This window comes from Marmota flaviventris, chromosome 13, assembly GCF_047511675.1.
Source record: "Marmota flaviventris isolate mMarFla1 chromosome 13, mMarFla1.hap1, whole genome shotgun sequence".
Classification (NCBI taxonomy): domain Eukaryota; kingdom Metazoa; phylum Chordata; class Mammalia; order Rodentia; family Sciuridae; genus Marmota; species Marmota flaviventris.
Window position 1 is genome coordinate 36655698 of NC_092510.1, and position 23313 is coordinate 36679010.

Consider the following 23313-nt stretch of genomic DNA (forward strand, 5'->3'; position numbering starts at 1 on the left):
CCTATCCAGCTCATAGCAACTTTTCAAGCCAGAGAAGGTTTCCAGGTAAGAGGATAAATTTTCCTTCATATCTTAAAACATGAAATTGTGAAATATTTCATCCAGTGAAAAGCATGGGAATTCCAAGGTGGGTGACCTTCCTTGGGTCTGGCATCTTTTGGATTTCTAATACAGATTGCAGACCTTCTCCCTTCAACAATTCATGCATACTGAGGTAAGGTACCACTCCCTTTGGTTTTGGAGGTTCCAGGAACCCTTTAAAGGTTTCCTGTGCTGTTTTGCCTTTTGTCTTGTGCTCCTCACATTCTCCAGTATTTCTCTTGCATTTGGATCCTATGGAGCTAGGAGTTAGTTTTCATATCTGTTTGGTAAACATGTTTCTTGCCAAAATAATAGTATGGAAAGACAAAAGAGAGATGGATACCAGCAACGTGAATAAGGTTCATCACATCAGACGTGATGGTTTCTTTGCTGATTGTGATGTTAGATTGTCTTTGCAATGAACGATACTTTCCAGCTCACTAGCACAACTGCTATAACTTTTCCTAAAACTTGCACTGTGCTACACTCTGTTCCTTTCAACATGTCTGTTTCATGGTCATCCCCAAACTGTCTTTATTATGTTCCTTCATCCTGCTCCCTGGAAGAGCACAGCTCTCTTATGTGACAGGCCTAGGCTCAAAATGAAGCCAGGCCAGTATTTTTTGTGCTTCTCAACAAAAATAGGGCCTTTGAATGAGAGTAGGTAATGTCATCTTAAATGATATGAGGGTTTGGAGAATGGTCTTGTGCAGTGGCATTCAAATCAACTGTGAACACAGATACCACTAGGCTTTCCTGGAGACTTTCTGATCAGTAGCCCAGGACAGATTTTAGGAATATGCATTTCTACTATGTTCCCTGGTACTACTGCCATGACTAGTCTAGAGCAAAACATTGCTTAGAGAAAAAGCATCCTATAAAGCAGCATCTCTCATAACTGGAATCACTTGGGGATGTATGTCAAAAATATAAATTTCAACCCCATGCCGAACTCATAAAATCTGAATCTTGGGGGAGAGTTTTGGGTGCTATGTTATCAGATTTGGGGGAGATACTGTTGCTATTGGCTAAACCCTAATGGAGCATCGCTTGTTTTCAAACAACCCATGGGACTGTAGAATTTAATCTCTACTCAATTATCATTTCCTTATCCATTCATGCTTTGATCCTGTGACCCTGCTTAGTTCCTAGAAGCATACCTAAGTGAGGGAGAAAAATAAATATGCATTTTTTAGGAAGTGCTTTGGCAGTGGTGATTCTGCTGGCCCTGGGAGTCGGCCTTGTTGAAACACAGGTTCAGCCTCTTTCTGACTTGAGCCCAACCTTTGCAGCCTGGGTCAGGCGGGCATGAAGCCTTTCCTCTGCTAGATTCCATCCTTGTACTTTTCCTATTGTACGGGAGTAGAGGCTGCCCTCACACCCTTTTGAAGGGGGAAAGGAAGAGGCAGGGCCTCTGAGGAGGAAGGGTTTCAGTTGCAGCTATGGGATCCGCTTCCCCAGTCTGTTGGTTTTCCCCAACTGAACAGTTCACAAGTGGCTGATGGCATTTGAACTGGACCTCAGAGGACACTATTGTAGCGTCTCACTGCTTGAAGTTGCTGAGGATGGTCCATTAGTTCTCCCTCTGGCTCCTTCCCCTGCTAACCAGGGAACAAGGCTCTCCTACCTGGGTGTGGCCTGTCAATGGTCAGACTGTCTCCACATAGCTATTCTCCAAGCATCCCTTAGTGGGATGGGAGCTAGGAGGAAACAAAATTTTTAGTCATTTTTATTTTTTTAGTACCGGGAATTGAACTTAGGGTGCTTAACAACTAAGTCACATCCCCAGCCCTTTTTGTTTTTTCTTTTTTCTTTTGAGATAGGGTCTTGCTGAGTTGTTAAGGTTTGGCTTGAACTTGTGATCCTCCTGCCTCAGCCTCCCAAGGTACTGGGATTACAGGCTCATGGCACCACACCCAGCCATTTCCAATTTTCAAATGATAACTCCACCACAAGTTCAGCTCCCCCCTTCCCCTGCCTTTTTAAATCTTTGAGTTGAACCTCTGGCTATAACTTTTCCTGAAACCTTGTGCTCTGGAATTTGCGAAGCCAAGCTTGATTCCAATCACCAGAGCTGTGAGAGTACTGTGCTTGTCCCAGCAGGAAAAAACAAAAACATGACAATTAAAATGTTCTTTTTTTTTTTTAAGTCTCCATATTTAAAAGGGGAAAAGCTCAAGTGAGATTTATTTAAACTAGAGGAAAGTAACATTCAAGATTTGCTAAACTGCCTGCCTGACTTGTGGAGAGCAGTTTGACCTTGAGTGTGATTGGGGCACTGTAGATGTTAGACTGAACTTCATCGTTGTGTTTAAAAACATATAGATTACTCTCAAGGTTTTAAGTGTACATTACAATGCTGATTGTTAACTATGTATGCACAGTTGTGTAATAGATCCCTAGACTCCTCTTTTCATCTTCAAAATCCTTTTTGCATCTTGCAGGACTGAAACTGCACTCATTGAAGAGTTCCCTACCTCTCCCTCCCTCCAGCCCTTGGCACCAGTGTTCTGCTTTGTTTGTATTGTATTTGTATTTGTTTGGTCACTTTAGATAACTCATGTAAATGAAGTCATGCAGTATTTGGCTTTATTTGGCTTTCTGTGGTTCGTTTATTTCACTTTGCCTAATGCCCTCAAGGTTTATCCATATTGTAGCCTACATGTATGGTCCACATGTGTATCCTAGCCATAGGATAGGATTTCCTGTACCATCCTGCCATGTGCATAGACCACATTTTCTTTACTCATCTGTCAGTGGACATGGAGGTTGTCATCTACAAGTTGGCTAACAATTCTGTAGTGAATACAGGGATACAAATATCTGTCCAGGTTCCCGTTTCAGTTATTTTGGATAAATACCAAGAAGTGGGATTGTGGGATCATACAACAGTTCTATTTCTTATTGGGAGGGACGGGGGTGGGGACTTCCGCTACAGCTGCATCATTTTGCAATCATGTGGCTATTGTACAAACATTCCAGTTTCTCCACCTGTTACCCACACATGTTATTTTCTGTTTTTGTTTTTTTTTTTTGGGGGGGGGGGCGAGGTTAGTGGCCATTCTAACAGGTGTGAGGTGGCATCTCATTGTAGTTTTAATTTAGTTCTGTCTCTTTAAATCTTTGAATTTAGCCTCTGGTCATAGCTTTTCCCAAAACCATTTTCAGCGGAAGTGCACATGCTATTCTGGTAACACAGTTTAACATTGTGAGAACTTTGGTTGGGCAGCAAATCAAAAAGTACCTCTTGGCTTAGGCATTTGACCTCTTTGAGTCTACCTTAAATTAGTGGGAAGTTTTATGTTCTTGGGAAAACACAAGAAAATGTGGAAAATTCCTGTTTAGCACAGCCAAGCCCTTCTGCTATATACAGTAGAAAATTGTTTTTAAAAAATATTTTAAGTGAAATCGAAGGGCTGATCTTATCTGGGAGATCCTTATGAGGGGTCTGAATAACCATTCTTGGAATATCCAGTGTGTCCTTTCCCCAGGATAGTATCACGTTTGAGAACTTTAAACCTCACAAAGGGAAGAACAGAGTCTGACTTTTGTTTTTGTTGTTTGTTTTTCTGTGGTGTGGGGGATTGAACCCAGAGTCTTGTGCAAGTGAGGCAAGCACTCTACCAGCTGAGCTGTATCCCCAGCCCCCAGAGTCTGTTTTGTTAACCATTGTAGTGCCTAAAACCATCAAGTTTCACGCTGTGCATGTTCAATATATGTATAATTTTTGAAGTTGTAGATAGACAGCATGCCTTTATTTTATTTGTTCTTTTTTTCTTCATTTTTATGTGGTGCTAAGGATCAAATCTAGTACCTTACAAATACTAGGCAAGTGCTGTGCCACTGAGCCACACCCTCAGCCCTCAATACATTCTTAATAAATGAACAAAGCCAGGCTCACTGAGGGATGTTTTCTGATCACTTGGTATCATTTTCTTAAAATCAGAGGACATTCCTGGCTCTTGAAATCTTAAAACTTAATTCCCCCCACCCCAATTAATTCGTCTTGTGTTTTTGAGAACCTCTGGTGTACATCAGAGTCACTCAAAAGGTTGTTAAAATACAGATTGCTGGGCCCCATCTCCAGTAGATCTGTCATGGTCCAAGAATTTGCATTTCTTACAAAATCCATGAAGATAATGCTAATGCCATTTTTCTGGGGGCTGTACTTTGAGACCTGCTATTAAAGAGTCTGGGAATGTGGTATTGGTCCCCATTTACATGGTAACAGTCCCAATAACATTATTGAGCAATATAAGAGTAGAGAAGAAAGACCACGTTAGAATCCAATTCCAGAGGAATTAAAGGGGAAATGTCTGCTGAAGCAGTAAATAAGAACTGTCTCTTTAAAATAGGAAATGAAGGAAAAAACTTTCAAACTACACCAAACTAATTTTCTTACATCTGTTCGGTTACGTTTTTGTCCTTTAAAATGTTTGAATACACTAAGGTACTGATAATTTAACTCGTAAACTGCAACCAAAAGTAATTCTTTCTCAGCAAGAGCAAGACTTCACTGACGAGGCCATATTTGTAAAATCAAGGCTTAGATTCCTACGAGGGTCTGTTTTCCCTAAACCCTTGACACATGAACCAAAGCAAATCAATAAAATCGATATCCTCTTACCCCATCAAGCCATACAATTACTTGCCTCCGAAGTCAACAACAGCTGTAAAGATGGTAACTGACAGAGGAAGGAACCTTAACGATTTCACTTTTCATTGGGATGCTCTTACCCAGGCCGTCTATTGATCCTTTTTTTTTTTTTTTTTTGCAACAGAGCAGCTGGCTTTCAGCCTCTGTTGTCATGATCTGATAAACTTTCACCATAGAAAATTTCCTGGAAAGAAGCTTTGCAAGCGTCAGTTCTCATTAAGTGTTCAGGAAGCTGTGTGGGTCCCAGCCACGCAGCTGGGAGCAGAGCCAGGTGCAGCTCCAAAAGCATTCGCAACCTTCCGGGTGGTTCTAACCTGCTTGCTGGCAGCACAGCCCTTGTGCACACTCTTGAAAAGATGCCCTGTCCTTTCATGACATAGAGTGGATGAGCAGTGAGGGTCTGTGAGGAGGTGGGACACATCCATGCCTGCTTTGGGGCAGGAAGAGGCAGGTCTTATCATGAATACTATTTTCAAGATAAGTGAGTAATTGGCTTTTAGTACAGTTAATCCATTAAGCATGCTGTGAATGTAAATATTCTTTAGACCCCAAGTGCAGATCTCTAGTTAATGTTGGAGGAAAGGGTGAGTGGATATCTGCTTTGTTCACTGATGTATATCCTAAATGCCAAAACCAGAGCCTGGCACATAATAAGCATTCATTTAATGAATAAACGAATGAACATATTTGCTGTTGCTTCTTCCATATTTTTCTCTTCATTGTCTGCATTTTAATTTGTTCTTGTGATAAAAGTATCTCCTTTAGGTTTTTATACCCCAAGGAATAAAGTTGGGTTGGGGGGGGGAGGGGGGAGAGAGAGAGAGAACGAACGAATGAACACTATTTGGACAAATATAGCATGCAATTTCTATAATAGGCAAATCCAGCCTTTTCTGTACTTTAGAAATGAAAGCCAATATCCAGGTAAGATTCTAATTTAGGTCTTGATCCATACTTGAGATTTCCCTCCACCTCTTCTCCACTCATACTGAGAAAATGATCTGCTGATTTTGAAAAGGGTTGGGTCACATAGGTAATTTGGTTACAAAACAAACCAAGAGCTAGTTAATATTATCTCCATTCTCACTGTGGCAGGAGCCAATATTGGAAATCACTGGAAGATAACCTGATGATGATCTGTGGCCAAAGTTTACACTTCAGCATACTATTAATTTAGATTACTTTTAATTAAGTTGTTGACTGACTTTGCAGAGTCTACAGGAATATGTGGACAATCATACTTGATAACAATAAATTAGAGAGATTTGGGGATATCTTCTGGAAAGACTGACTTATTTAAAGGAATAAATGAACTCGTGTGTGTGTGTGTGTGTGTGTGTGTGTGTAAATGTACCAAATACAGTGCCATGCACGTGCTTGGCAGTTCTCTATCACTGAGCTGCATCCCCAGCAGCTCTGCATTTTTTATTAGGATTAAGGGGTGTGTGTGTGTGTGTGTGTGTGTGTTTAACCTTTATTTATTTATGTTATGCAGTGCTAAGGTGTTAACACAAGTGCCTCACATATGCTCTGTGAGCGCTCCACCACTGAGCTGTGATACCAGCCACGTGTACCAGTGTTTTTCAGTTTGGCTTTTCAAGACTCTAGTTCCTTTAAGTTCCTCTTAAGCACCAGGAGCTTTGTGTCATCTTTACTTCAGGCAGTTTACCTCATGCTCCAGCCTCGGCACCTATTTGCCATGCACCTTCTCTGTCTGTCTTTGCATGGGCCATTCCTTTGCAAAATGTCTTCTACCTTCCGGCCCTGAAGAATACTCATTTTTTAATACTTAAGCCAGTAGGTCTCTTATTTGAAATACATTTTTTTCCTGGTCATTTCTACCCATTTTGGGCAAAATAAGACTATGAATTGGAACTGAACTGTGTGTACGCTGTTCTAGTGTTTTCTCTTTAGGAGACTGCGTGCCTCGAGCAAGAGTGTGTGAATCTGTAGGGAAGGTACAATGTCTTAATCCATCTTATGTCTCCAAAATGGAAACAATAGTGCCCAGAGCAAATACTTATTATATTGTAGATCTTTAGAATGTATTAAGGCAATTAATTAAAATATTCACATAATCATATAAAATATCAAAGAAATTTGCCTCCATTAATAAGAGCGGTTATGTTCAGGCTGCAAAATTAATTTTTTTGGCAGGTTCTGTCTTTTCCAGATTTTAGGCAAAGTGAATTATATTGCTTTCTTAATTTTATTAAGAAAAAATATTATATGTAAAAGAGATTCTAGAACTTTCTCAACACAATTTTGCTTCTTCTTTCATGATTGTTGTTCTGGGTGACTAGATTCTTATTCCAACTGCCCTACCTCTATCAATTTTTGAAACTCCTGCCATCCCATTTAGAGCTTTCCACTTGTCCTCAGTGGTCAGAATGCCTCCCCTACTACCCTATTGAAAAAATACTTGCTTTTTTGGAAGACTTTATACGAATGTCATTTGTTTCTAAGAAAGAGGGTTGAAAATGAAGTAAATTCCATGTGCAGTCTAGAATAGGGGATGGTAGATAAGTCCTGAGACAGTTGTTCTGCATGGCATAAGTACCTCCTCAGGCTCTTAGTTTAAGATTAAAAATACAATTGCTTTAAGGCTGGGGTTGTGGTTCAGCGGTAGAGCGCTTGCCTGGCATGTGTGGGGCCCTGGGTTCGATTCTCAGTACCACATATAAATAAAATGATTACAACTAAAAAATAAATATTTTTTTAAAAATACAATTGCTTTAGGGCTGGGGTTGTGGCTCAGTGGTAAAGCTCTCACCTAGCACATGTGAGGCACTGGGTTCAACCCTCAGCACCGCATATAAATAAATAAAATAAAGGTATTGTGTCCCCCTACAACTAAAAATTTTTTTAAAAATACAGTTGCTTTAAAAACTTATTACAGAAAATTTTGAGACATAACTTGCAGTCTCAAGTGTTTTGAGCAAAGATCCTTTCAGTAAGCATATGCATCCCTACAGTGACTACCTCAAAGGGATGTCAGTCATTTGTGCATGTAAGATCTCGGGTTAAGACTATAGTGCTTTCACTCTGACTCACAGAACCACAAGACAAGAGCCTGGACTCCAGAGTCGAACTTTAAGTGTCTGCTCTGATATGCTAGCCATGTGAGCATGGCAAATCCAAGCCTCCTTGCCCCTCAGTTCCCTGTCTGTAAAGTGGAATAGGGCTTTTAGTATTTGCAAGGTTGTTGTGAATTGTTTTTGGTTGGTTGGTTGGTTGGTTGGTTGGGTTTTTTTTCGTTTTATTGATTTTATTTTTTAAATACATGATAGTGGAATGCATTACAATTCTTATTATACATATAGACTATAATTTTTCATCTTTGTATATAGAGTATGTTCACTCCAATTCATGCCTTTATACATGTATTTTGGGTTTTTTTGTGTTTTTATTGCATTACAATTCTTATTACACATGTTGTGTTTTAAGTTTGTTTTTAAAAAGTCTTAGAGTATAACATAATTTCATAGATTCTAAGACGCACATTTTTGAGATTTTTAACAATTTGATTCAAGCAGATATGAACTCCCATTTTTACCCCGTATACATATTGCAGATTCACATTGGTTCCACATCCACTTTTTTACATACTGCCATACTAGTGTCTGTTGTATTCTGCTGCCCTTCCTATCCTCTACTATCCCCGCTCCCCTCCCCTCTCCTCCCATCTTCTCTCTCTACCCCATCTACTGTAATTCACTTCTCCCCCTTGTATTATTTTTCCCTTTCCCCTCACTTCCTCTTGTATGTAATTTTGTATAACCCTGAGGGTCTCCTTCCATTTCCATGCAATTTCCCTTCTCTCTCTCTTCCCCTCCCCCCTCTCAACCCTGTTTAATGGTGATCTTCTTCTCATGCTCTTCCTCCCTATTCTGTTCTTAGTTGCTCTCCTTATATCAAAGATGACATTTGGCATTTGTTTTTTAGGGATTGGCTAGCTTCACTTAGCATAATCTGCTCTAGTGCCATCCATTTCCTTGCAAATTCCATGATTTTGTCATTTTTTTAGTGCAGAGTAATACTCCATTGTGTATAAATGCCACATTGTTTTAATCCATTCATCTATTGAAGGGCATCTAGGTTGGTTCCACAGTCTAGCTATTGTGAATTGTGCTGCTGTGAACATCAATGTAGCAGTATCCTTATAGTACGCTCTTTTAAGGTCTTCATGGAATAGTCCGAGAAGGGCAATAGCTGGGTCAAATGGTAGTTCCATTCCCAGCTTTCCCAGGAATCTCCATACTGCTTTCCAAATTGGCCGCACCAATTTGCAGTCCTACCAGCAATGTACAAGTGTACCCTTTTCCCCACATCCTCTCCAGCACTTGTTGTTGTTTGACTTCATAATGGCTGCCAATCTTACTGGAGTGAGATGGTATCTTAGGGTGGTTTTGATTTGCATTTCTCTGACTACTAGGGATGGTGAGCATTTTTTCATGTACTTGTTGATTGATTGTATGTCCTCCTCTGAGAAGTGTCTGTTCAGGTCCTTGGCCCATTTGTTGATTGGGTTATTTGTTATCTTATTGTTTAATTTTTTGAGTTCTTTGTATACTCTGGATATTAGGGCTCTATCTGAAGTGTGAGGGGTAAAAATTTGTTCCCATGGTGTAGGCTCCCTATTTACCTCTCTTATTGTTTCTCTTGCTGAGAAAAAAACTTTTTAGTTTAATTAAGTCCCATTTGTTGATGCTTGTTATTAACTCTTGTGCTATGGGCGTCCTATTAAGGAATTTGGAGCCCGACCCCACAATATGTAGATTGGAGCCAACTTTTTCTTCTATCAGATGCAGAGTCTCTGATTTGATATCCAGCTCCTTGATCCATTTTGAGTTAACTTTTGTGCATGGCGAGAGAAGGGGATTCAGTTTCATTTTGTTGCATATGGATTTCCAGTTTTCCCAGCACCATTTGTTGAAGATGCTATCCTTCCTCCATTGCATGCTTTTAGCCCCTTTATCAAATATAAGATAGTTGTAACTTTGTGGATTAGTCTCTGTGTCCTCTATTCTGTACCATTGGTCCGCCCGCCTGTTTTGGTACCAGTACCATGCTGTTTTTGTTACTATTGCTCTGTAGTATAGCTTGAAATCTGGTATCGCTATGCCTCCTGATTCACACTTCCTGCTTAGAGTTGCTTTTGCTATTCTGGGTCTTTTATTTTTCCATATGAATTTCATGATTGCTTTATCAATTTCTACAAGAAATGCCATTGGGATTTTGATTGGCTTTGCATTAAACCTATAGAGAACTTTTGGTAATATTGCCATTTTGATGATGTTAGTTCTGCCTATCCATGAACAGGGTATATTTTTCCATCTTCTAAGATCTTCTTCTATTTCTCTCTTTAGGGTTCTGTAGTTTTCATTTTTTAGCTCTTTTGTTAGGTTGATTCCCAAGTATTTTATTTTATTTTTTTGAGGATATTGTGAATGGGGTGTTTTTCCTCATTTCCAGTTCAGAAGATTTGTCGCTGATATACATGAATGCCTTTGATTTATGCATGTTGATTTTATATCCTGCCACTTTGCTGAATTCATTTATTAGTTCTAGTAGTTTCTTTGTAGACCCTTTTGGGTATTCTATGTATCGAATCATGTCTTCTGCAAATAGTGATAATTTAAGTTCTTCTTTTCCTATTTTTATGCCTTTCATTTCTTTCATCTGTCTAATTGCTCTGGCCAGTGTTTCGAGAACTATATTGAATAGAAGTGGTGATAGAGGGCATCCCTGTCTTGTTCCAGATTTTAGAGGAAATGCCTTCAGTTTTTCTCCATTCAGAATGATGCTAGCCTGAGGCTTAGCATAGATAGGTATTACAATGTTGAGGTAAGTTCCTGTTATCCCTAGTTTTTCTAATGTTTTGAACATAAAGGGATGCTGTACTTTGTCAAATGCTTTTTCTGCGTCTATCGAGATGATCATATGGTTCTTACCTTTAAGTGTATTGATGTGGTGAATAACATTTATTGATTTCCGTATATTGAACCAGCCTTGCATCCCAGGGATGAATCCTACTTGATCACGGTGCACAATTTTTTTGATGTGTTTTTGTATCCAATTCACTAGAATTTTATTGAGGATTTTTGCATCTAGGTTCATTAGAGATATTGGTCTGTAGTTTTCTTTCTTTGAGGTGTCTTTGTCTGGTTTCGGAATCAGGGTGATGTTGGCCTCATAGAATGAATTTGGAAGAGCTCCCTCTTTTTCTATTTCCTGAAATAACTTGAAAAGTATTGGTATTAATTCTTCTTTAAAGGTTTTGTAAAACTCCGCTGTATACCCATCCGGTCCTGGGCTTTTCTTGGTTGGTAGTCTTTTGGATGGCTTCTTCTATTTCATCCATTGATATTAGTCTGTTCAAATCATATGACTTAAGAAATTTATCAATGTCTTCACTATCTTCTATTTTATTGGAATATAGAGTTTCAAAATAATTTCTAATTATCTTCTGTATTTCTGTAGTGTCTGTTGTGATATTGCCTTTTTCATCCCGTATGTTAGTAATTTGAGTTCTCTCTATTCTTCTCTTCGTTAGCATGGCTAAGGTTCTGTCGATCTTATTTATTTTTTCGAAGAACCAACTTTGAGTTTTGTCAATTTTTTTCAATAGTTTCTTTTGTTTCAATTTCGTTGATTTCCGCTCTGATTTTAATTATTTCTTGCCCTCAGCTACATTTGCTGTTTTGCTCTTCCTTTTCTAGGGCTTTGAGATGAAGTGTGAGCTCATTTATTTGTTGTTTTTTTTTTTCTTTTTTGGAGGAATGACCTCCAGGCGATGAATTTCCTGCTTTCATTGTGTCCCATAGATTCCGATATGTTGTGTCTGTATTTTCATTTATCTCTAAGAATTTTTTTATTTCCTCCTTTATGTCTTCTGTAACCCATTGATCATTTAGTAACATATTGTTCATTTTCCATGTGATGTAGGATTTTTCCTTCCTTCTTTTATCATTGCTTTCCATTTTCATTCCATTATGATCAGATAGAATGCATGGTATTATCTCCACCCCTTTATATTTACTGAGGGTTGCCCTATGGCATAATATATGGTCTATTTTTGAGAAGGATCCATGTGCTACTGAGAAAAAAGTATATCTACTTGATGATGGTTGATATATTCTATATACGTCAGTTAAGTCTAGGTTATTGATTGTGATATTGAGTTCTATAGTTTCTTTATTCAACTTTTGTTTGGAGGATCTGTCCAATGGTGAGAGAGGTGTGTTGGAGTCACCCATAATTATTGTGTTGTGGTCTATTTGATTCTTGAACTTGAGGAGAGTTTGTTTTATGAACGTCACAGCACCCTTATTTGGTGCATAAATATTGATATTTGTTATGTCTTGTTGGTGAATGGTTCCTTTTACCAGTATATAATGTCCTTCCTTATCCCTTTTGATTAACTTAGTCTTGAAGTCGATTTTATTCGATATGAGGATGGCCACCCCTGCTTGCTTACGAGGACCGTGTGCGTGGTATATTTTTTCCCAACCTTTCACCTTCAGCCTGTGTATGTCTTTTCCAATCAGATGTGTCTCCTGGAGGCAGCATATTGTTGGATTTGTTTTTTTAATCCATGTTACCAGCCTATGTCACTTTATTGGAGAGTTTAAGCCATTAACATTTAGAGTTACTATTGATATAAGGTTTGTACTTCCAGCCATGTTTGATTATTTATCTTTTTTTTTAAATTTGATTTGTTTCTCCATGATTAGCTTTCCCCCCGCCCTCTGGCTTTACTGAGGTACTTCCCACTGTTGGTTTTGGTTATTGTTTTTCATTTCTTCTTCGTGTAGTGTTTTGCTCAAGATGCTTTGCAATGCAGGTTTTCTGGCTGCAAATTCTTTTAACTTTTGCTTGTCATGAAAGATTTTATTTCGTTGTCGTACCTGAAGCTTAATTTTGCTGAATACAAAATTCTTGGTTGGCATCCATTGTCTTTCAGTGTTTGAAATACATTGTTCCAGGATCTTCTTGCTTTCAGCGTCTGTGATGAAAAATCCGTTGTTAACCTTATTGGTTTACCCCTGAATGTAATCTGCCTCCTTTCTCTTGTAGCTTTTAATATTTTCTCTTTGTTCTGTATATTGGATATCTTCATAACAATGTGTCTTGGCGTTGGTCTACTGTGATTTTGTATGCTCGGTGTCCTGTATGCATCTACAATTTGTACATCTGTTTCCTTTTTTATTTCTGGAAAGTTTTCTATAATTATTTCATTCAGCAGGTTGCTCATTCCCTTGGTTTGAACCTCTATACTTCCTCTATCCCGATGACTCTTAAGTTTGGTTTTTTTATGTTATCCCATATCTCTTGGATGTTTTTCTCGTGATTTTTTACCAGCCTTTCTGAGTTGGCTAGACTCTTTTCAAGATGATATATTTTGTCTTCATTATCTGACATTCTGGCTTCTACTTGCTCCACTCTGTTAGTGATACTCTCATTTGAGTTTTTAATTTGGTTTATAGTTTCCTTCATTTCTAGAATTATTGTTTGATTTTTTTTATAATCTCTATCTCCTGATAAAGATGCTTATTTGCTTCTTTTATCTGTTTATGTAATTCATTTGCAATGTGTTCTTTCACTGTTTGAATTTCCTGTCTCATATCCTCTTTAAGATTCCATTCCATCTGTCTAAGGTATTCCTTGAGTTCTTTATTTGACCATTTTTCTGATGCCTCTAGGTCCTCCTGAATATTTAGGCTGTCCTGCATTGTTTGTACTCCTTTTCTTCCTTGCTTTTTCATGCTGCTCATGATACTTCTTGTTTTGTTTGACTGCTGAGTTATTGTTTACTCCTTTAAATTTATTTGGTGCTTGGGAAGAAAGGTATTAGAAGGGAAGGGAAGAAGTCACTAAAGAGAATGAAAGTAAACAGGTAGAATTCAAGGAAGGGGGAATAAGGAAATTGAAAAGACAAAAGAAAAAAATAGAAAATAAAAAAAGAAGAAAAATTTAAAAAAAATCAATAAAAATAAAAAATAATTAAAAAAATATTTTTTAAAATGAAAATGGAAAAAAAAAACCAAATTAAAAAAAAAATTTAATAAATGCAGTCTTAGAGTTTGATTAACTTATCTTCCAGTAGGTGGAGCTGTGCCCACCAGGCCAAGCTTCTCCTCTCAATACACGGGAACCAATCAGTCTGCAGCAGCTCCTCCTCCCCGACTGGGCGGGTCTCCAATCCTCAGTGCCTAGGGCCTTTTCCTGTGTCTAGTTACTTCCCCACTTTTCCTCAAGCCAGGCCGCGCTCACCGGTGACGCTCACCACAATACTGGCTACATGCCAGGTCTGCTGCTCCCGGGAGCCCTATTTTCTTGAACGACTGGGCACACTCTCCCTGTTTTCCATTCCCTCAGACCCTAAGTTTGTGGAGCTTGGGGCTGAGAACCCTCAGCATATTTTGCTTGCCCTCCGGTAGCCACGCCCCCAGTAGCCGGTGCAGGAGACCTCAGTTGTCAGCACTGATGGGAGCAGTAGCAGGGGTCCCGCGCCACTCCTGATTCCCTCGGTCTGACTATCGAGCTCACTGGAGAGCTGGGAGGGTCCCTTAAGGTTTCCCCGCTGTGTGGAGAGGGAAGGCTAGGGGGTTACACACCTGTCGCCGCTGGTTTCAATGGAGTTATCTCCTCTGCCGCATTCTGGGGACGTCAGTTCTCTGCCATGGTGGTATCCCATGCAAATGGCGACAGTTTGTTCCCTTTGCCGGGTGATCAATGTAACGGGTGGGTCCTGACTGGCTCTCCCAAGCCCCATCTCAATCCTGTGGCCACTGCCTATGAAGGCTCGGTTGGCATTAACCTCCGCAGGTTCAGAAGGGCCAACCAGTTGTTTCAGCAGGATCGTTTAGCGCTGAGTCACAGCGGTTTGTCTGGGAGACGCAGGTGAACTGGAGCTTGAATTCAGCCGATCTGGGCTCGGTATGTGTTCTGAGAGGCACAGACTGTTTGCCCCAGATCCACGTCAGCTCAGCATTGCCTAGTGATCCTGAGCAAACAGCATTTAGATGGTTTAAGACTCCATATGCCCGTGCAGCTGAAGAGGTCAGAGACTTGATCTCTCCGCACCCGCCGCCATGTAGGATCTCTATCGAAATACTCAGAACTACACACAGTAAAAATTATTTTCCTGTCTTACATTCTTTCATAGCACCTTTATTAAGATCCTTCCAAGATTCTAGAATAATTGACAAAGGTTACCGCTATTGACCGGTGAGGAGTCTTTGCTTCCCCAATGTTGAAGAATAACACCAGAGAAGCACGCCAAGGCAAGGTCAGAGTAGAAATTAGAAGTTTATTAAAGGACAGCAGAAAAGACTTCTCCCGGAGGAAGAAGGGGACCCAAGAGGTGGAATACTGATTTTTAACAATTTGGAAATGAGGTTTCATCCCATACTTAATTTTTACATGTAATTATTTTAAGTGTTGGGGACTGAACCCAGGCCTCTCACATGCTAATAAGCACATGCTATACCCCTGAGCTGTACTCCCAGCCCAACTAATTTTTTTTATTTTATTTATTTTTTGTTAGCTATACATGACATTACAATGATCTTGGCAATTCATACATTTGAATCATTGGGGTATAATTTTTAATAAGCATTTTATCATCATTTAAATTTTAAATTTATCTAATTATTAATAAGCATTTTATCATCATTTAATTGTTGATATTTTTAAATCAGTGGTACTTAAAAATAATAGTTTACCTTAGAGTTCATGACATTTTAGATTTCAGTAACTATTCATAGTAAGAAATCAACTATGCTAGCTGTCATCAGCATTATTATCAGTGTCATTATTATCACGGTCCTAACCAATACAGTGGCATTGGATTGTTTAGCTGTGCTAGCCCAGAATATATATATCAAATCTCAGTTTCATCTAACTACTGTTTTCATTGGTGTGTTTTCTTGAGGGGGGAACCTAGTGAGCTGTTTTTCATAATTTCAACTAATGTAAAGCATGGGGTCAATACATACAGTGTTTATGTTTGCTGAACTGTACTCGGAGAACTATGAAAATGTTCTTTATTTAGTCTCTTGAAATAAATAAGAAGATTCTCAATTTTCTCTATTGATATATTTTTTCCTAAATCCTTTCAAAGAAATGTTTTGTTTTGTTTTTTTCCCCCTCAGCTAGCAGAACTAAGCCACCATTGTACCACTTAAGATTTACTGGTTTGCACTCTCCTCCAAGGGAGAGAAGAGACAGTTTATTGATCTGTAACAAAGAAATGGACCATGGCCAAGCCTTTTCTGGTTTATACAATGCACTGACATGAGAATCTGCATATCATTAAGAAGAACAAGTCCTCACAATTTGAGGCCACCTGTCAGACATGAACAATAACTGCAAAAAAAAAAAAAAATCAATAGACAATATTACAACTGTTCTCTGCCTGCACTGCTAGATTCCGTGCTGGTGACAGGGTCTTGTTATTTTACCAGTGATATGCTTGTAGTGTCTGATTTTAGGCTTCCTCCTCCTCCTCCTTTTGGTTTTATGGTTTAGTTTGGGGGAGGGTGGGAGGGACCAACTCAGATCTGAGGGAAAGGTCTTCTGCCAAGTGCAAGAGGTGTTCAGGAACAGGAGAGAACCTTAGGCCAAAGTTGATGAAGCTTGACTAGGAAGATTTGGGCACATCTCCTTCCAGATATCTCGACACGCACTTCATCCACCCCTACACATGCAGCTTGTCTCTTCTTGTCTTTGGTTTTGCCCTCCAGAGTTTAAATGGTGGTATTTACAAGCCACGATGAAGCAAGAGCGCCAACACACAGGCTAGCAGGGGGCCAGTAAACAGGGTTTGAGTTTAGGTTCTGGTTGTTGTTGGCTTTTAGAGTATGATTAGGTGAATAATTCTCTCCTTTACTCCTCATTTATCCACTCCTTCCCCTCTAGTTCCCCCAGCTCGCTCATTTTATTTTAAAGCTGTATTTGTCAGACTTTGCTAGACATTCATTCTTTTTCGGGGGTGGGGTACTGGGGATTGAACTCAGAAGCACTTGACCACTGAGCTACGTCCCCAGCCCTATTTTGTATTTTATTTAGAGACAGGGTCTCACTGAGTTGCTTAGACACCTTGCCTTGGCTGAGGCTGGCTTTGAACTTGCAGTCTTCTTCCTTCATCCTCTGGAGCCAATCCGCCTGGGATTACAGGCTTGCGCCACTGCGCCCAGCACCTGATCATTCATTTTTAAGAGATAAAGTTCACACTGTCCCTGAAGCCTGGCATTAATTTAGCCACCTCTGACTGTGCACAGGGGTTATTACTGTCCCAAGTTCAGTGCCGTGGACCTGAACCAGTGTCCCTGTTTCCCCTAAAATGTCAGGTGGTTGCCCCTTAGAGAAATTAGAGCTATCCTGTCATGGTGTTGCCAGCCAGAGACTGGGGACCAGCATGGAGTGGAAGGTTCACCACCAGAGCTGACCACTGGTCCCTGTAGCTGGAAGAGCCAAGCAGGGAGCATGCTTGTCAGAGTAGCCGTTCAACAAGAAAGAGAGGAGGAGTCCTTTCGGATGTGCACTGAGCTGCTTTCACAGAGGTTGACTTTGAACTGTGGTGCAAACCTTTTCAACAACAAGGACAGTGTCACTAGCTAAGCAGCAAGGTCTCACCTAGTGTGATCAAATCCACCAGTCCTGTCCTTTTCCTTACTTTTTATTTACAAACATTTCTGACCTCTTATAATCTCCATTATGGCCAGATAGTTTCGTTTTGCTAAATTTTAAGATACTTTTTCCTTTCCCCGATGATTTTAAAACAAATAAAATTAAAATTGACAAGATGGGTCTAGATATTTATTTTAAATGGTTCGCATTATGAAAGGAATAAAGGAGCCCCAAATCATCTAGGTCATCACCCAAGGCCAACCACAGGGAACACTGGTCCATTCACTCGCAGTTATTTTAATCGATGTGTAAATATGTACATACATATTTTTGAAAAAATTTGTTTTAGGATTTGTTTGGTGGCATCTTTCTTAGATCAGTGGTACGTAAAATAATGATGTACCTTAGAATGGGTGACATTTTAGATTTTAGTAACAGCAGTAAGAGATTGATTAGTGTTAGTTGTCGTCAGCATTATCCAGGTTATTATCATCATTATCTTTTTTTTGAGCAACATATTTTGAGTATTTTACCAGACTATTACAAATTTTTACATAATCATAGTGCTACATTAGGATTCAATATATAACTATTATTATTTTTAGCATCCTTTTCTTATTGGGAGGTCATGTAGGCATCTTAAAAGTTTTTTTTTAAGAGCTTTTAAAATTATTATTATTATTTTTTGTAAATGGACACAATACCTTTATTTTATTTTTATTTTTATGTGGTGCTAAGGATCAAACCCAGTGCCTCACACATGCCAGGTAAGCGCTCTACCACAGTGAACCACAACTCCAGCCCAGTATACTTTGACATGTTATACATAGAATAAGTATAACTTGTTCCAATTAGGATCCCATTATTGTGGTTGTACATGATGTGAAGTTACATTGGTTGTGTACTCATATATGTGGGTAGGAAAGATATGTCTAATTCATTCTACCATCTTCCCTCGTCCCATCTCCTCTCCCTTCCCTTCATTCCCCTTTGTCTAATCAAGTGAACTTCTTCAATGTTTATAGTAGCTCAATTCACAATAGCCAAGCTATATAAACAACCTAAATGCCTGACAACAGATGAATGAGTAAAAAAAATGCAATGTGTATGTATGTATGTATGTATGTGTGTGTGTATATACATACACACACACACACAATGGAATATTACTCAGCCATAAAGAAGAATGAAATTATGACATTTGCTGGTAAATGGATGGGACTGAAGAATATCATGTTAAGTGAAATAAGCCAGTCCCAAAAACCCAAAGGCAGAATGTGCTCTCAGATTAAAAGTTCAGTTGACATTTTAAGTATGTGCTTGAGGTTTGTTCAGCTCAGGTTTGCTTTTGTGGGTCTAAAGTTAGAATTTGGTCACATTAGAAATGGTCTGGGGGCTGGGATTGTGGCTCAGAGGGAGAGTACTTGCCTTGAACACATGAGGCACTGGGTTCAATCCTCAGCACCACATAAAAATAAAGCAAAGATATTATGTCTACCTATAACTAAAAAAAATAAATATTAAAAAAAGAAATGTCTGTTTCTATATTTACTGTTGTTTGCTTTTTTCTGCCAGTATTTTTCAGAAAGCATCTCCAAAAAGCAAATGTTGGAGTAATAATCTTCTTTAGTTTTAAATTTTGTGATTGTAATATGTCTCATAGTAATCTCAGGTAACTTTAAAATAGAAAATCAATATAAAATAAGAAATATGTTGCCCCACATGGAGTCTAATGTTTCCAAACTCTGTGCCTTGTATGTCATCTGAAGTTTCTCCAACAGACAATGGAAGGTTTTGAATTGTGCTGTGTTTTTAAGAGGGTAACTGACTGGGTCGGATTTGTGTTTTAGAGAGAGAGGTGCCTGCTTGGAGAAAAGGTGGGGTTGGGAGAAAGGACTTCAAACATCTCAAAAAATTTGCACAAAGTTACCTTTTTAAAAAAATGTTAACATCTGGGGCAAGAGCGTTGTGTTTGGAGGTGTTTCAGTTCCTAGCGCCTGGTCCATGGGCTTGATAGCTGTCTTCATACTGAGTGTCCGGGTCCACTGCAGCTGCCTCCTGGATCCTCAGTCTCTCTCCTCCATTCCAATTTGCTTTCTCCATCAGCCATCTTTTTTGTAAACAGAATTCTAAGATTTAGTGTTGTACATATTTTTAAATGATCCATTTTGATGGGGCTGTCTTTATTGTTTCAGGTTGAATGCCTTTGGGAACTTGATGTATAAAATTTGCATGACTCCTCGCTCCTTTCTGGGTCTGTCCTTGGATTCCAGCCAGCATGGCTCACACCACAAAGGTTAACGGCTGTGCCTCAGGTAACTCTGGGCTCTGGAGGTAGGGGTAGGGAGTGTGTGTGTGTGTGTGTGTGTGTGTGTGTGTTTCCCCACATTTTTTATTGGTGCACTATAGTTGTACATATTGATGGGATTGTTGTCACGTATTTGTACATGCACACAATAGAACTATATAATTTGGCCAATGTCACTCCCTAGCACTTCCCCTTCCTTCCCCACCTTCCACCCCTTGGTCCTTTTCCTCTACTGATCTCCCCTTGAGTTTTAGGAAATCCACCCCCCACCCCCAAACACTTTTCTTTACCTTTTTCCTTCTGTATATGTTTTAAATGATGTCTTTTGCTCAAAAAAAAATTGTCTTTTAATGATAGATAGATAATAGCAAGTTGCCTTGATAAAAGTAGGATTCCGGAGCAATTTTCTATCCACTGAAGTTTTATTGTTCCTTACTTAATCTCTTAGAAAATTTGTATTTATCTTTAGACTTTCTGTACTGAAATCAGGTGAATTATTTATCTAAGTCAATTCTTTCAAGGTGTTGAAAGGGAAATGTAAAATCCTGAATGCTAATGCAAGTATAACAGATATGTTCTCGTGCTTATGTCAAAGGGATTGAAGAAGGAGAGAAGAAATATGTTTGAATGCTGAAAATAATTCCTACTGTGATGATGATGATGATGGTAATAATCAGAGGGAAAGGGGAAGAGATGGGGTATTCCGTAAAGTGACTCCATAAAGTACTATACAACAAGCGTGTTTGGAATCATACAGACCCGTATTCCAGTTCTTACATCGGTTATATTATAGGAATCTATAGGTTGAATACCAAATATTGTTTATGAAAGATTTGGGAGAAATCCATAAACAAATACAGAGAGATGGTACATGACCTGAGATGACAACCTGTCTAAAATGGCAGGCCAAGTATTTGGTTTTCTTTTGAATTATCTGCCAAATAGCAGACTGAGTGAGAACAGGAATCCTCTGGGAATTCTTTCCCAGAGCCTGTGTCCACAGTCCTAGCTCTGCTGACTCTGAGCACCCCCAGTGGCAATGCTGTGTAGAGGAGGGTGCGTGGCTTTTGAGCCAGGAGATGAGAAGTGGAGTCCTAACTGCAGCACTAATCATGAAACACGGGGCAGACAGTGTAAGACACGTGTCTGCCTGGGGGTGAGGATCAGCGAGAGCACTGGACTTGTAGTCACACATGCTGTGTAATCTGTGAAGCACTTTCAGACAGCAGAGGAGGAGACCTCAGAAATGGCCATTCCCAACCCTGTATGTGATTTTTTTTTTTTTTTGGTACCAAAGTTTGAACCCAGAGGCGCTTAACCCCTGAGCCACATCTCCAGCCTTTTTATATTTTATTAGAGACAGGGCCTCATTAAGTTTCTGAGGCTGGCTTTGAACTCGAGATTCTCCTGCCTCAGCCTCCTGAGTTGCTGGGATTACAGGCATGCACCACTGCACCCAGCTGTATATGTTTTTTTTTTCCCCCCTAACTTTTCCTCACAATATTAAGCAAGTGCTCTACCCCTGAGCTACACTCCCCACCATGTATGTGACTGATTTTCTGTTTCACCAATCCTAGATGCAAAAGTAAACCCCTCTGGCAAAAACACTGTGACTTACCCAAACCCAAATAAACTCAATTGTTTTTTTGTGGGACATCAGATTTTTCCCATCCATTCCTTTGTCCTTCCTACTGCCCACCTCCTTAGGCCTTTTTATAGATTCTGCTCAGGGACTGTCCATAATAAAAATACGAATGACAAGATACTCTGCCCACATTATTACCCTTTAGTCCTCACGATAGTCCTGTAGAATTATGCCACCATGATTATCATCATCATCATCATTATCATCATGGTCACCCTCTGGTGTCTATGACAAAGTCCTGTCTTCAGGGCTTAGATCCCTGTCATGCTTGCCCTAATGCCTTTTCCAACGTGGCCTGCCCTGCCCTTTCTCCCTGTTCCTGGGGTCAGAGAGGCCAGCTATAACTTCTCCTTCCCCACAGTGTCCTGCAGCCAGAACTGGGCTTTGAGTTTGAAAACTAAAGAAAGTTGTCTGATTTGTGACAGAGGGTGTCTGGACCAGACAAGGGAAGGCTTTTCCTCGTTGTACAGATCATGACCCCTGTAAGCAGATCTGTTCAGAGGCACAGTCTATCGCCAACCGTCCTAGCCGGGGACCTAATGCTGGGTTCGCAAAATCTGACTATTCCAATAACTCAAGAAAACGACAAAGGAAAGCATACAACCACATATTTTTCAATATTCCAGAGACGACTCTGTGACCCTAACGGTCCTTGGAAAAAGAGAGCCACCAGAATTCTTTATTCTTATATAGGGAACACACCCGGGGAGGTTCCATGGAACATTCTATCCCCAAAATGGCAATGGGGTGGGATTACAAAGGAATGGGTGAGTGTGGCTCAACCCTCGTGGGGGATGCAGGACTGGAAGGCGTGGTCATTCACAGTGGCTCCCCACAACCGTCATTCAGTCACTTTGTATACACCCATGTGCAAACGTGTGAATGTGATCACTCACCATAGACAATTGAAAATATCGAAGTACAATTGTCTAAAAAAAAGTAATGAATAACTGGTGATGCTACCACCTAGAAATAAATGGTGTGCTCATTTTCCAATTAGTCTTTAATTAAGGACACATCCCCACTGTCTTTCAGTTAGATTGGATAAAAGGCACTGATTTTAAAACGAGAGCAGTTGATGGTGTCATTTATATGATTTATGATAAGTTTCTGACATACACTACATGTAAAGGTAGGTTGTATGACAAGCACTTGGATGACAAGCACAGTAAACTTTACCTGTACATGGCAAAGATTATTGAGCACCTACTGTATGCTAGGTCCTATTTCTGATACTAGAGATACAGCAGTGAACAAAACAGGTAAAGATCCCTACCCTGGGGCTGGGGTTGTGGCTCAGAGGAAAAGCATTTGCCTAGCATGTGTGAGGCACTGAGTTCGATTCTCAGCATCACATAAAAATTAAATAAGGGTATTGTGTCCACCTACAACTAAAAGAATAAATGTTTAAAAAAAAAAAAAAGATCCCTACCCTGCAGGATTATCTATTCTAATGGAAGTTGAGGTCTCACCTGTGTACAGGTTGCCAGACATACTCACACTGAAGAAGTACTTTTTAAATTTAAATTTAACCAGGTATTCTACTTTTGTTGCTAAACCTGACCGCCCTACCTGGGTACCCCTTCCAGATTGCATCCACCTCCCTGCCACCCACCCTGTCATTGTCAAACCTTCGTCATCGTGTTATCTGTTTTTTACCAGAGCCTCCACCTTACTTCTGTTGACTGGTACAGTTTTGTTTTATTAATTCACAACATTTTGTTATAGCATGACTACTCTTCTGTTAATGTAATGAGATTAGAGCATCATAAATTGCTCTTGACTGTTCTGCTGTAGCTAGTGAGGAAGCAAAGAGGAAAATAGCTGTATATCTTCAGGGAGTGGAGGTGGGGACAGTCTGCTTTTTACCTGGTCCCTGAATCATGCTGTGAACTGAATACTGATTGATACTTCTCTGAACTCTAATTAACGTTGTGAAACTTTAATTAGAGCTTAGAATTCCTTTGGAAGCCAAATAACAAGTGG

The 23313-nt window shown here is 39.6% G+C and overlaps 1 protein-coding gene across 5 annotated transcripts in view; it reads left to right on the forward strand.

The window, feature by feature from the left end:
* Kank1 (KN motif and ankyrin repeat domains 1) overlaps positions 1-23313 on the forward strand; it is a 130437-nt gene that overhangs the window by 57272 nt on the left and 49852 nt on the right. For 3 of the 5 annotated variants that reach the window (XM_071600589.1, XM_027954776.2, XM_071600592.1), the window contains exon 2: positions 19570-19689. In XM_071600589.1, coding sequence (XP_071456690.1) covers positions 19653-19689 — 37 coding nt within the window. In that variant the 5' untranslated portion in view covers positions 19570-19652. Of the gene's footprint in view, positions 46-190; positions 215-19569; positions 19690-23313 lie in introns of those variants that run through there. The other 2 variants (XM_071600590.1, XM_071600591.1) reach the window with 2 other exon arrangements.